This window comes from Notolabrus celidotus, chromosome 1 (genome assembly GCF_009762535.1).
Source record: "Notolabrus celidotus isolate fNotCel1 chromosome 1, fNotCel1.pri, whole genome shotgun sequence".
Lineage (NCBI taxonomy): Eukaryota > Metazoa > Chordata > Actinopteri > Labriformes > Labridae > Notolabrus > Notolabrus celidotus.
This window is the reverse complement of record NC_048272.1, coordinates 5,923,314-5,937,815: the sequence shown is the minus strand read 5'-3', so window position 1 is coordinate 5,937,815 and position 14,502 is coordinate 5,923,314. Positions and strand designations below refer to the sequence as shown.

At 40.4% G+C, this 14,502-nt stretch overlaps 1 protein-coding gene across 1 annotated transcript in view; it reads left to right on the top strand.

Annotated features, from left to right (window-relative positions):
- Positions 1–14,502, top strand: part of col7a1 (collagen, type VII, alpha 1) — a 76,631-nt gene that overhangs the window by 15,090 nt on the left and 47,039 nt on the right. Inside the window, exons 13-41 of the mRNA XM_034698528.1 lie at positions 3,220–3,336; positions 3,661–3,807; positions 4,468–4,593; positions 4,696–4,842; positions 6,543–6,665; positions 6,909–7,175; positions 7,366–7,509; positions 7,648–7,779; positions 7,998–8,144; positions 8,524–8,658; positions 8,751–8,900; positions 8,987–9,123; positions 9,214–9,340; positions 9,431–9,574; positions 9,695–9,864; positions 10,094–10,135; positions 10,302–10,328; positions 10,412–10,456; positions 10,555–10,683; positions 10,764–10,835; positions 10,931–10,966; positions 11,057–11,110; positions 11,230–11,304; positions 11,522–11,635; positions 13,051–13,077; positions 13,177–13,230; positions 13,342–13,413; positions 13,507–13,566; positions 14,404–14,439. Of these exons, the coding sequence (XP_034554419.1) occupies positions 3,220–3,336; positions 3,661–3,807; positions 4,468–4,593; positions 4,696–4,842; positions 6,543–6,665; positions 6,909–7,175; positions 7,366–7,509; positions 7,648–7,779; positions 7,998–8,144; positions 8,524–8,658; positions 8,751–8,900; positions 8,987–9,123; positions 9,214–9,340; positions 9,431–9,574; positions 9,695–9,864; positions 10,094–10,135; positions 10,302–10,328; positions 10,412–10,456; positions 10,555–10,683; positions 10,764–10,835; positions 10,931–10,966; positions 11,057–11,110; positions 11,230–11,304; positions 11,522–11,635; positions 13,051–13,077; positions 13,177–13,230; positions 13,342–13,413; positions 13,507–13,566; positions 14,404–14,439 (3,056 nt within the window). The remainder of the gene's footprint in view (positions 1–3,219; positions 3,337–3,660; positions 3,808–4,467; positions 4,594–4,695; positions 4,843–6,542; positions 6,666–6,908; positions 7,176–7,365; positions 7,510–7,647; positions 7,780–7,997; positions 8,145–8,523; positions 8,659–8,750; positions 8,901–8,986; positions 9,124–9,213; positions 9,341–9,430; positions 9,575–9,694; positions 9,865–10,093; positions 10,136–10,301; positions 10,329–10,411; positions 10,457–10,554; positions 10,684–10,763; positions 10,836–10,930; positions 10,967–11,056; positions 11,111–11,229; positions 11,305–11,521; positions 11,636–13,050; positions 13,078–13,176; positions 13,231–13,341; positions 13,414–13,506; positions 13,567–14,403; positions 14,440–14,502) is intronic.

The window sequence follows — 14,502 nt, the reverse complement described above, 5'->3', positions numbered from 1 at the left end:
AGACAGAAGATTGTGACAATCATCCCAGATGTTTGTCTCTGACTAAAAACCTCCACGTGTTAATGTTTAGTTCTGTTTGAAGCACATTGCCAGCACACCTACACACTCATTATACACACACACACCATCTGTCTCCCTTGAGTAATGTCCATATGGAGTCACAAAGGTTGAGGATGTGTTATTTGAATTGTTGAGTCAAAGAAAATCTTTGTGTGGCCCAGTCCTGTTATCAAAGAGGTTAGATATATACAGTGTGCTGCATAACGTTTACCACACAAACTTAAAACTGAGCTTGTTTCTGTCATGTTTGTTCCTGTGTAAACTAGTTGAGTAATAACAGTTTGTTGTGTCTGTGAATCGTGATGAGTTGGCTGTCCCTTCTCATTAGGAAAAAATGTTGGCCCGTTTTAATGCTTTTAGCAAGGACCGCATTTAATGAAAACCAAATTTTAATTTCCATAAAATTGATGAATATGAATGTGGTAGCGTCAGCATGAAGGATACCTACAGTTACAGTAATTCTTTAATTAAACAGGACATTAAAATCTGGTTTTAAATTAGTGCATTGTATTTATCTTCCCCCACATTTCCAACCACTTCAATAGAACTCAATCAAGCAACATGATGTGTTGTGGAGTAAAATGTTGAACTTGTTAGTGTTTAGTCTGGCTCTCAGGCCCTGGGGGGACATCAGCTGGTGCCAGTTGCGCTTACGCTGATCTGAGACTTTGTTCTTTGGCCTGTATGCTCCACATTGACATTTCCTTACTGATTTATGTTCATCACACGTACAAGCAGAGCCATGTGGCCACGTGTGGTTTGGGAAAGAACCTTTTTTTCTCACATCACTGACCTGTGTGATTCTTTTGTTCTTTGCCAAGGAGTGCATTTCTTCTTTTTAGCATTATGGTCCACTACACCTGCACCCTGAGGGCGGAGGTGTGGTAATGTGCACGTAATTTATTTAGTCATGAATGATTGACTTTTGGCACCTCATCTAAACAGCAATTTTTGTATCATTTCCCAACACATATCTGAACAGTGATCATTCTGGCATGATTATTAATAGGTTTTGTAGTGGATTATGCCAAAAATACTGCATCAGGCTGTTGAACCCAATTAATTCAGGTTTGGATCTGTTGTGTGGTGGCATGCTTATCCATGATTAACTACTTGGTTCAGCTGCTCAGTGTTGTTTTGCGCAGCCTGGGCCAGTGGGATATTTGGTAGTGTCAACGTGTCACGGTGTCAGTGTTTGAAATGAGGATGATATTTCTTCGTGTCCTCAGTTCTAATTAAAGAACAGAGTAGTGTGCAGAAGTGTTTTCTAAGAATGTGAGTATGCGTGTTCATTTTATTGTTCAATTTTTTTTTACATATACCTGCTTAGGGCAAGAATTCTTTATTCAACATTATTAATTTATTTTTGACTCTTTAAGTTCATAGATTTTCAGTTTTCTTTGAGATACATTTTTTAATATTCTTAGTTGAAACGCAATAAGTTGAACAAAAACTTACCGCATAAGCAACCGCATTGTAGGTTTTTATGTTATTTAACATTCTTCTGAGGTAATGCTCAGGGTGGGAAATCTCCAGACTGGTATAATGTGTAACTGCTTTATGTTTATGTTTATTGATTTGCACAATTAAAAGAAAATACACACAAAAAAATAGCAAAGATAAATAATATACTGTTCAGGAAGAGGCAGAAAACTCAGAGAGCTTATTTGAAGCCTCCACCCAAATAGTGTTCTAATATCAAAAATTAATTAAAAAATACTTAATTGACACATATAAAGAAAAAAGTTGACACCAAAAATAAAATAACATAAGAATATACAAAACTAACAATTGATATAAATACAGTTATTACATCAACAGAATTCAAAAGTACAAAAAAAGAATATGATGAGTATGCGGTTCAGCATGATGGGTATAATTAAGAAACAGTGGTTAAAATTTTTTTCAAGCATCCTTTATAACATTTTAAAGATAAACAGTTTTTTGCCACATTGGAATAAATATTCCAGAATTTGCTGACCCTGAAACGTATTGAGAATTGACTTCCACAGGTAAAACATTTAGCTTCGCTTTAGGGTTCGCAAATTATATGAATGTAATCTAACAAATTGCTGTAATTTCAAAGCTTTCTAATTGGTCATTCACTGAAAATACAATGGACAGTGGAAATATGGAGGGACAACAGGCCCTGTTTGTATTTAACAAGATATTTATAACTCATTTGCAACCATAACACAACAGTTAATGTAAACTTTTAACCAACTAGCAAGCATTTTAATTTGTGAGATTTACACAGGCATCCTATGGTGTTGAAAAATAAAGTCAATGCAAAGGTTGAAAAAACTGCTGCACCTCAAGTGTCCACCTGATGCTGGCTTTCAAAGCCCAGCAGACCCCATTAACACCCATGTTAAAATGTCACATTTTTTACAGCAGAAATAGACATGTTTAAAGCCTGGAACAAAAGCGGTTTGGGTCTTCATTGCCCATTTCTTTATTAGTACACATTGTAGGGGGGTGATCTTTTTTTAAGCAGGAAGGTAGTAGCCTCTTGCCAGCAGGCTGAAGTCCTGCCTCAACTCTACCTCACTGCCTTTTTTTTGGTTGAATGAAAGCTTGGTAAAGTCAGCATTTCCAACATGGCAACCACAATTGTTGGACTTCAAAATGCCTCTTCAGAAACTAGTGGGAGACATCACTGAGACTACATTCATGTTTTTAGTTATACTGTGTATGGTTTTACACATTAAAATTATAAACGTGTAATCACACAAGCTAACAGTTAATTGAACCAGCCAAAAATTATGTTTGCAGTAAATGCAACTGGTTTTCTGTTGTGGCATAACTGTTGGTGTCTTGAGAATCACCAGATATGTTGTTTTAAATAACATATAATCAGTTTCCCCTCTGGATTTCCACAGTATATCTCTACAGATGCTCTTCAATCAAGAGATAATTCAATCTGCATTGTCATGTCAAATGCATTTACCCATATTTGATTTTCAGACCTAGAAGGAGTCAGTGCAACTTTCTTCAGCTCCTCACCTTAAGTGTGATGTCAGAAGAAAAAGACTGCCATGTAAAAAAAATGGTGGATTAGCTGTTGCAGTTGTTTTCACTATAGAGTGACCACAACTTATCCTCCTTAAGCATTATAACAGTGTTTAATGTCTCTTTTGCTTATCATGTTTTCTTTAGAGCGTCAGGAGAAGCAAACCCTCAGAGCAGCTACCACTGGCCCCTCTACTATTCGCCTCACCTGGAGAATTATTCAGTCATCTCAAGGGTACCGCCTGGAGTGGAGGGAGGGGGAAGGTATGATGTGAATGTTCATTTAGTATTTTTTCTGTACTTGTATTAAAAAAAATTGTACTTTTAAGGAGGGCTGCCCAAGTTGGAAAAGTTATTACCATGATTAAATTAACATGTTGTTAAAGGTAATTATTCAGCCTGCATCATTGCATTAAAATGTAGTTTGATACAAAGTAGAATGTTTGTGCAACAGAAATGCAATTGGCACTCACTTAGTCATTGCTGTATTGCTACATAATTTGCAGCCTAGCTTTGTATAAAATGCAACTTTAAAGATGTATGCATTTATACTGTCAGCAGATTTAACATGCTGATTTTTGTCTCCAGGAGGTCGTGTCCAGACCCTGTCCTTTCCTAAAAGCACCACCAGCCATGAACTCACAGGCCTTCTACCCAACACTGAATATATCATCACTCTGTACACCCTGTATGAGGGTCGAGAGGAGGCCACACCTGTCTCCACAGCATCCAGAGGTCTGTGACCTGGCCAGGAGGCACCAAACCTTAAATTCAGCTTGGATTGATGGGTTATTGATGAATTCTAAGCAGTTTTGTGTTATAACCCTCCTGTTATGTTCGTTTCTCTGGAACAGCACTAATGTTCCTGGGTCAATTTGACCCAGGTCATATTCAATTATCCAAAAGTGTCAGACAAAAAATCCCAATACACATTTTTTAAATCTCATCATTAGCTCCATTACTAACCATTTGAATCAAGATTTAATCCATTGGTGTTCTTTAATTGTCACAGATCATGGTTCAATGAAGATAACTCACTCGTTTTTCATTCAAATTAATGTTAAAACTTTTTGTATGTACATTGGAAAGCCTTAAATATAAATAGAATAGTTTTACATTGACATTGATGTTTATTTATTTTATTTTACATTGTGATATATTTTTTTGAATGAAGTGTATTGATAAATGAACACGACACCTCTTCTGTCACATGCCGCCCAGATTTTTATGCTGCACTTAGCTGGTTTGGAAGGCATATATTGCCTAAAATAGACTTTAAAAAGGGTAAATTTGACCCACAACATAACAGGAGGGTTAAAGAAGATATAATTGTTTACAAAGTGAATTATACCATTCTTTATGAGTGTCCTAATTCTCTATTCCCTGGTGTTGCAGAGGAACAGCCAGTTGGGAAGGTGTCCAACCTAAGAGTGGTCGAGTCTCTGGGCAGCACAGTCAGACTAGGCTGGACAGGTGTAGCAGGGGCCACACAGTACCGCATTGTTATCCTGAACACAGAAGGTAGGTTGAATATCTCTTTTACTTTTAAAGGTTTTGTTCTTATTTTTAGCACCCCACAATGAATGAAAACATGTTTGTCAGTACTGTGACTGTGTGTTTCAGCTGGAACAGAAGAAATCAGGAGTATCCCAGGTAACCAAACGACCCTTGACCTCAGGGACTTGACAGTTGGAGTGTCTTATGGTGTCAGCGTCACAGCGCTGGTGGGAGAAAATACAGGAGATCCTGTGACTGTCTTCATCAAACCAGGTGTGTTGAACATTAAAACTGCTTTGCTGTTTGTGTACGGTTAGCTGTTTCAACCGTTAACTGCTTTTATTTTTTTGTCTTGACACTTGAGAATGGCTTTTATGATCTGTCATGTATCACGCAAAAATGATGACTTTGAATGCTTTGATTTAGCAGACTATACAGATCTAGGCAGATTAAGTTTTGTCTTTTCTTATCTGTGTTTGATGGAATAACTGTCTGGATGTGTAATAAGTAAATGTGGAGGAGACCCGAGTATGAAGATTTCTTAACAAAAGAACTAATAATAATATATATTTTATTTAATGGCGCCTTTCTCGGCACTCAAGGACACCGTACAGAGATATATATATTTATATACATACAAAAGTTTACGCATTAAAGGAAACAAAATCAAAATAAATAAAAAAACAACATAAACTGACAAAGTGGTAAGAAAATAGTAGAAAATGAGTTCCAGAGACGGTGAGCAGAGCGGCTGAATGCTCGGCTCCCCATAGTGGTGAGACGGGCGAAAGGGACAGGCAGGTGTATGGAGGAAGAGGATCTGAGGGAGCGGGAGGGAGTAGGAACATGGAGGAGGTCAGACAGATATGGGGGGGGGCGAGGTTGTGGATGGACTTGAATGTTAACAGGAGGACTTTGAATTGAATACGGAACGGAACAGGGAGCCAGGGGAGCTGTTGGAGGACAGGAGTGATGTGGTGGATGGAGGGGGTTCGGGTAATGATACGGGCAGCTGAATTCTGGACCAGTTGGAGTTTATGGAGGGATTTGTGAGGGAGGCCGAGAAGGAGAGAGTTGCAGTAATCCAGATGGGAAGTGACAAGGCTGTGGACAAGGATGGCGGCAGTGTGGGGGGTGAGGGAGGGGCGGAGACAATTGATGTTTCGAAGGTGGAAGTAGGCAGTCCGGGTGATGTTATTGATGTGTGATTGAAAGGATAGTGTGCTGTCAAGGATGACACCCAGACTCATAACCTGGGGGGAGGGTGAGACGGAGGAGTTATCAATAGTGAGGGAGAAGGTGTTGGATTTGGATAGAGTGGATTTGATGCCAATGAGGAGAACCTCGGTTTTATTACTGTTTAATTTAAGGAAATTTAGGGTAAACCAGGTTTTTATAACTAAAAGGCAAAAGATTAAACAAAAACTTACTTAAATGCAGAAAAATAAATCCAAAAATAGTCCAACAGGAAACACAGAAGTAAACGCATAGAGAACACTGGAGGCAGGAAAGGCATAGGAAAAAACAAATTGATCCAACACATGAAGGAGGAGACAGAAACTAAATACACCCTGGGTAACGAGCAACAGGTGTGAATATAGGACACAGGTGAAATGTATTGGGTGCAATCAAGGTGGAGGTAAACACACAGGACAGGAAGTTGATCAAGGCGTGAAACACAAGGTGCCAGAACTTACAAAATAAAACAGGAACGATTCACAAGCAAGGAGTACAAGAACACAAAAGTATGGCAATACTTTTGTATAACGCAAAAAATGAAAACTGAATAACATCACTGGAGAACTAAATAACCAATGTACATGTCAAAATATTTGAGAATACATTTCAAAAACCTGGACTTTAGTTAGGATTTTGACTGTACAACATTTGGGCTGTCATTAATATGAAATGCTTCCTTTTTTTGGAGATGTTTTATCCTGTATAACTGTTGGTTTATATCCTTTTTCTTTCAGAGCAAGGTGCAGGCAGAGTGACAAACCTCAGAGTGACAAACACAAACGGTCGGAGACTTCGAATTGCCTGGACAGGTGTTACAGGAGCCACAGGATACAGGGTAACTTGGAGACAGGAAAACAGTAAGTGTTATTTAAAGTAAGTGTTTGTGAGTTTTTGAAACTGTGTTAATGAATTCCTCTTTACATTACATTTGAATACAGAGCAGGGGCTGTATTTTTAGATCTCGCCTTTTGGTGCTTCACAAAACAAAAGCAGCAGGCTTTGAAGCTTTGAAGCTCTGTGTCATAACCTCTCTCCCTGTTTTGGCCTGTGGCCAGAATTTTAAGAGGATAATTTTATTTGCCCTTTGTTCTGCTTTGCAGGAGCAGAGCAGTCTCGTCTTCTTGGCAGAGAGGCCACGTCTTTCACTATAGATGGGCTGCAGCCAGATGAGGCGCTGGTTATTGGTGTTGCAGCTGTGGTTGATCAAAGTGTTGGAGAAGCAGTCACACTCTCTGCTCGGACTAACCCTAATGGTGGATCAGTGTCTGGCCTTCGTATCATTGATGTCACATCTCAGAGGATTCGCATTTCCTGGTCACCCACCATCCGGGCAACTGGCTACAAGATCACTTGGCGGAGTGGTGATGGTACACCATCTTTAGAATTTGCGTTTTGAAATTTGTATAGACAAAATTATGGAAAGAAAGCAATAGGAAGAAAAGTATAAGCATTTGAATTTAGGTTATAATCTTACTGTCAGCCTCTTCTATATACATGTCACTGTAGCTGGAAAAATATATACATTTTCCTTCCCTTTGCCCTGTACTCTTGGAGCAGGAGTTGAGACAACTCGCAATGTGCCTGCCGACATCTCTTCCTACACCATTGATGGCCTACAGGCAGACTCTGCATACAGCGTGTTAGTTTCCTCACTTAGTGGCTCTCGAGAGGGGAGTCCTTCCACCGTCAGTGTCAAAACAGGTACAACATTGATTCCATGTAAATATATATAAATGTTATTGCTGTAGTTTGGTGTACCTTTTTTCAAGAAGGTTGGCAAGGGAGTAAGGAGATGAAGAATATATTAATTGAATGAATGTTTGGTATTTTGATCTCCAGAGTCAGATTCTTCCGTGGTCGGGACTGTGACGTCACTGCAGGTCCAGGAGACTCGTGGAGAGGTTGTCCGAGTCACTTGGGTTGGTGTGCAGGGAGCAACAGCTTATCGTGTGTCCTGGAAGAGAACCGATGGTAGATCATTCATTTCTTGTTTATTGAATCCTTATTTAACCTGTTTTGTTCCAATTGGAACCAGATATTACTCTGAATTCCTCTTATATAGTTATCAAATGCATATCATGTCTGAGTTTGACCTTAATAGGAAATAGGCACCTTCAACTATGGTGGAAGTATTGTGACAGTCGGTGCATGTTTACACTCATCTCTGCTGCAACTCTGTGCTTCTGTAGGTGGTCAGGAGAGGAGCCAGCTGGTTGGGGGAGACGTGACAGCAGTGGACTTAGACCGATTGGACCCTGGAGCCCAGTACGAGGTGCAGGTCATGGCTTTAGTTCGAAACAGAGAAGGAACCCCCGTGTCTGTCAGAGTCACCACACGTGAGTATCGTTGGCCTTAGTTCAGACTCTAGACTTTAATAACCAGGGAAAGTACAGAGATCAAAGAAAATCAAACAAGTGACGCAAAGCCTTAAGATTCAGCTCAACATAATGAATGGATGAACAGTGTTTGATGTTGAAGATGAAAATGAAGACAAATCCTTCCCTTAAACTTTTCTGTTTTCATCAGTTTACCAAGTAGAAATGGTGATAAACATGATGTGAAGGTTATCATGGAAATAATATCTGTCTTCTTTGCAAATGTTCACACACAATCCACATACAATCCTGTATTTACTCAGTTACATCAGCTGAAGCATGAAGTTGAATGTCAATTTACACACCATTGTGTATTCACTGAGTGACATTGTGTATACAGCTGGTACCACCACTCCTACCCAACAAGCTGCCACAACTTTACGTGTGGCCGAGATTACCCAGAATTCTGTGCGGCTTAACTGGAACCCACTACGAGGTACCACAGGATATATTCTACGCTGGAGAGACCAGACAGGTAAAGCTTGTCATTATAAGCTTAACATTTTTTTTTCACTACCAGGTTAATGTGCTCATGCTCTGAAGCTTATAACTGTTGACTTTTCTCAGATCTTGGTCAAGGCTTCTCTGTCACACTCCCTAGTACCACCACCTCCTATCAGGTGACAGGACTGCGTTTAGGCAGGCAATATCGCTTCACCATTCAACCAACATTTCAAACTGGATTGGGAACAGAGACCTCTGCAGATGAACACACAGGTAACAGGATCATTCATATTTAGAAGTTTACCACACCTCATCACTGTTTTATCCTTACTGATCCAAACCATCTTCTGTGGCCACAGTATGTGTGGGTGGGCGTGTGGATGTGGTGTTTCTGGTGCCTGCGTCTACTGATCGTATCCGCTTTGCAAGACCTCTGCGAGATCTCCTCACCAGTGCAGCACGGTCGCTAAACACTATCGGACCACGTGACTCCCAGGTGCAGCTTTATTTTCGGTATCAGCTGGCATGAGATTGTTTGTTTGTATACTCAAAACGTTTTGGTTATTTTTTTTTTGCCATGTCCCAGGTTGGTGTTGTGGTGTACGGCTACAGACCCAAAATATGGTTCCTGCTTAACCGCCACAGCAGGTCTGACACTCTCCTACAAGAGATCCAGTCCACTCCCTTTGATGAAGTCCCAGGCAATAACATTGGTCAGTTGGTGTCTCCTATTCTCCTCAAGCTTCCTCTCCCTGGCTATTTGGTATGTGTGTGTCACCAGTTGTGTCTGTCTCCCTCTGCAGGTGAGGCAGTGACTTTCGCTAGACAGTACCTCCTGACCCCCTCAGCTGGACGCAGGCCGAGGGTCCCAGGTGCTGTTGTCATCATCTCGGATCAAAAATCAACAGATAACCTCACTGTGCCAGCCAGTAGTCTGAGAGCGACAGGTGCGCTGCATTGTCCATCGCATGTAACTTATTGATTAGCTTTCTCTTCTTTGGAATGTTAAGAAGCATGAAAACAGAGAAAATATTGTTGCATCTTTTCTGTGTCTTTGTGTTTGCTAGGTGTGACTGTGTTAGCCGTTGGCATAGATCAGGCAAATACTGAGGAGTTGCGTCAGGCGGTGACGGATGGAAGCCCCCAAAACATCTTGTATGCCCGGGATGGGGCACAGTTGGACGGCACACATACTGATCTGGCAGACTTGCTCTGTGGAATAGCCAGAATACCGGAGGTAAGACAAAAACCGAAAACACAGGGGTGTTTTGTTTGTAATTTAGTTTATTTTTAAAGCTTGGCATGTTCTGTATTAAGTTGAAATTATAAGGTCAAAACTGAATATTTTCCCATTATTGGGTACTATTACTCTCAATGTTGCTACCCGCCAAAAGACAATGTGTTTTAAGGCAAACTCAGAAATAGTTTTTTGTTTTTTGACACTTTTGTGTCCATGTTTTGTTCAGGGAACTCCAGGAACTGAACAGTGTACTGTTCAGTGCCCCCGGGTGAGTAGTTCTCACAATTGACTTACTGTTTCTCATGCTCTGATCATTGGGTAGGCTCCACTGTAGCTCTCATAGAAATAATACAGATTTGATGACTGATGGAAACATAACATACTTTCCTCTTCTTATCTTCTTCTCTATACTCCATGACACTCCTTTGTTTTAGGGGGAGAAGGGAGATCGTGGAGAGAGGGTACGGAAAAATTGCACAAGTTCACTAATATCCTTTTGATTTATATTTGCTTGTTTTAATTTGAATTTTCTTGGTATCCCAAGGGTGAAAGCGGAAGAGATGGCACAGAGGGGCGCAAGGGGGAGCCTGTGAGTCATGACTTAACACCGACCTATATGGATGTTCTTGCAGCAAAGTTGTTAGATAAACGCACTTATACTGTGTCCATGTGTGTTTGTGTGTGTAGGGCCGTGATGGTTTATCTGGGAGGGAAGGCCCCAGAGGAGCTGAAGGACGCCCAGGTCCTCCAGGTCCCCCGGGCCAAGCTGGCCCGTTTGAACCCTCAAGGACGGTGAAAGGAGAAAAAGGGGAGAGAGTGAGTAAAGCCGAGTACAAAACTATAGAATGTTATCAAATAAGAACCGAAGGGGAAGATGTTTTTTTTTTTCTGTTTAGGGATTTCCTGGAATTGATGGAAGTCCGGGTTTGCCGGGACGACCAGGTGCTCCAGGAGCAGCAGGGCTCCCAGTGAGTAGATGGAAGGACCAATGGACCATTTTGATAAGATTATGTTGTTGTATTATCACAGGTATGTATAACACAATGGCATTTTGTGTCTGTAGGGTTCACAGGGCATACCTGGTATCAGAGGAGACCCAGTGAGTATCTCAAATTTTCCTAAACTTTAGAGTTCTTGAGGTGGTATGTATGAGGTTCAGCACCTCTTAGGTGTTTCTCTGCTTTTCTAGGGTGGAAGAGGTGTGACAGGGCCACCAGGATCACAGGGCAGTAAAGGTGAAAGGGTAAGCTGAATTCCTGTTTTTCTGACTTAAAGCGTTTCTAATTTTGTATGCTCATATCAAAAACACTTAACTAGTTGTGATGTTTGTGTGTTTCTTTGATATGTTTCCTTGTGTTTCAGGGTGAACCGGGCTCTGGTGGGTCTGGAGGGGGTCTTCCAGGGAGGAAAGGCGAGCCAGGCATCCCAGGGATACCTGTAAGAAACAAACTTGAAGGCCGTCATAGAACTTTTGATAACAGCCATCTGACAATTGTTTGATCTAGGTCCAGATGGTGACATAATCCCTCCCTGATTCAAACTAACTCTTTGTACTTCCATCTGTGAAGTGATGTGGGCTGGGTTAATCTGTACAGATGTTCTGGATGTCTTTTGTCACTCTATCCACCGATTGTTATTTGTGTCATGTGTGAAGGGTACTCCAGGTCGGCCTGCCACTGATGGGGCCAAAGGTTCCCTTGGCAGTCCAGGGACACCAGGTCAGGATGGTCGTCCAGGTATACCAGGAACACCAGGACTCTCCATCAAGGTTTGCCCACTCCTGAGCTACTCCTCATATCAGTCAATGTGTAAAAACCCATAAAGGAAAGAAACTCTTGAAAATATGTTTTGTGATTAAGTTTTCAACCATGCACCAGACTAGATTATTCTTTAAATAAATCTGTGTCAAATAATGCTAAGCCAGTAACAGAAAACACATCAACACTCATCAATTGAGGATAAATGATTCCCTCTATATCAAACCAAAAACACAGGCTGCATCTGTCAGAGCTTAATAATGATAGATAATCTGCTGCTGTCTTTCTTGAGGTATTTTGGACCAACATATAGCTGGGTCTGTGCATAACCATGAACATGACTGTGCTGTGTTAAGTCCACTTATGTAAATGATATGTAATGTCTATAGACTTTAGATTATTCAATCAGTTCCCTCTCTGCTATTTAGCACTTAAAACATGTAATGTGTGCTGGCAGATTTAATATTCAGGCTGGTTTCATATTATTTTATGAGTACATGACATGATTCAAATGAACAGACATGATTACATTTACATTAGACCACAAACTCAGCCTATAAATCACAAACTCAGCCTATAAATTAAAACTAATTGTGTTATGCTAATGAGGATTCTGAATAATATTACTGTTATAACTAATTTATATCTTCTTATTCCTTTCAAACCGTATTCCTGAACTTACAACTTACATAGAGTTCCTTGGCTCTGATCACTTGTCTTTCTAGTCTGAGACACAAGTGTTGTTTTCAGACTCGTGCACATGGTGGTAGCATTGAGCTGCTTATGTATTTCTTCAGTGGAGATTGAACTTGTTACTATGTGTCTTTGGGAATCAGATCTGTGAGGAAGATTTGGTTACACAACATCATTTTGAATGTTTGGTTTCAATTATGTCAGGAATTTAAAATCTAAAATGTGTCCTTTTTTTATCTGAGAAGGAAGACATCCAACAGACTCACTCCATCTCTTTTTTTAAGTATATAAAAAACAGTTTGATTATTGAGATCGGCACTTATGGCATTTTTAAAATATTTTGGTAAAAACAGAAACATTCTATAAATAGTCACTTATATAACACTACTTAAAATATTTACTATAAATAATTGATTTTTATTCAGTGCATACTGGTTTTATAAAAGTGTCTGCTTCTTTTCATTGAAGAGAGCGTTATGATTTGGAAGGACCAACTTCTTATTTCTATTTTATCAGTAATTCAGTTTTGTTTATGATGATGTGTTTTTATTCTTCTCTCTTGATAAGTTCCTCTTAATATGAAGGCGCTCTATAGAGGAGCAGAGGGTGTGTTACATGTGATCGAATCAACCTTTGAGTTTGTGCTTGGAATCTTTTTTGGATCATCACAGAGAATCCTGCCCTAAAAACACTCTTCATCATCCTTTGTGTGTTTGTCTCCATCTTTCTGCAGGGGGACAAAGGCAGCACGGGAGAGCGGGTGAGTCACACCATCAGCAGCGTGTCCTCATGGTGCAGAAAAGTCCTGAGGAGCACACGTGCATAATGATCCTCAGCTCTTATCTCTCTTTGCTGACAGGGACCTCCAGGAGTCGGCAGCGGGGTGGCCGTCAAGGGCGAGAGGGGCTCCCCAGTAAGAGCTGTCAATCACTGCCATTGTGCTGACATGTTTAGTTTGCAGATGAACCTAGTGTGCGTGTGTGAGGGTGTATTTTGCATTCGCTAATTGCATTTTTATTATCAGGGTACTCCAGGGACTCCAGGGGCTCAGGGTCCTCGAGGGCTGGCAGGATCACCGGGCAACAAAGGAGACAAGGTAGTTTCAGAGAGACTCAGTATATGAATATTTGAGCATGTGAGGCGTTTATCTGAGAGAAATGGCTTGTGGTTTTTTTTGTTTTCTTTTTAGGGTGACAGTGGTGATGGGGTACCTGGACCTGCAGGCAGACAGGGAGAGCCTGGGGATCGGGTAAGTTGAGCAGACAGTCATTTTAAATGGCTGATGACAATGACCTCATGTCATAATGGAAGGCACTGGGAGCAGAAACCACTGCACATTCCCTGCAAACGCAACAAAGTTTTAAAACTTTTCATCTACATCTAGATGTAGATGATGCTTTCAAAATAAAACACAATCACACAGAGCTTTCCAAAACATGTAAACGCTGGGACTTTGTATGAGGAGCTTTTGGTCTGATTTTCAAGTGAAAGTGACCACAGTCAGACTGTTTTATTTGAATAAATGTAGTGCCACACATCTGCCGAATACCATCAAATTCGGCATGATAGCATGAACATATTACATTTAAATGTGTCTGCATATTTTAAAATCGTCCACAAAGCAAATTCATCCATGCTAATGGATGAAAAATAAGCTACTTTGAGATGGAAAAATAATTTGGTGTTGTGGTAGTTTATGTGACCTGGGCTTTCCAACCATTTGCAATACAGAAAGTGCTGTGGAACAATGACTTTTATCATGATCAGGCTTAAATATTATGCCTTATGACTGGTAAACATTGTATAAAAGGGCAGAATGTATGTGGCCTGGTTGGGTCTTTAAAGGTTAGGTTAATAAAAAAAGAACTCTGTCTCACAATGGAGGAGAGAGGAGCCAAGATAAAAATGAGCTATATTACTGACAGTCACATGGTGGCTCCTGTACCACTAAAGGTATTCAGTTCCTTCTAGTCTCAATAATAGATAACATTTCCATTGCTATGTGTGGGATTTTACAACAGGGTTAAAACATAATGTCCCTGATGAAGTTAATATATTTATGTCTCAACATTTTTACCTTTTTCAGGGTCCTCGTGGGCCTCCAGGAGAAATCGGTACCAAGGTAAGAAAAAGGGAAGAAAAACAACTTCTTCTTGTAAGCTTTAAATAGAAGAATGACACCCAT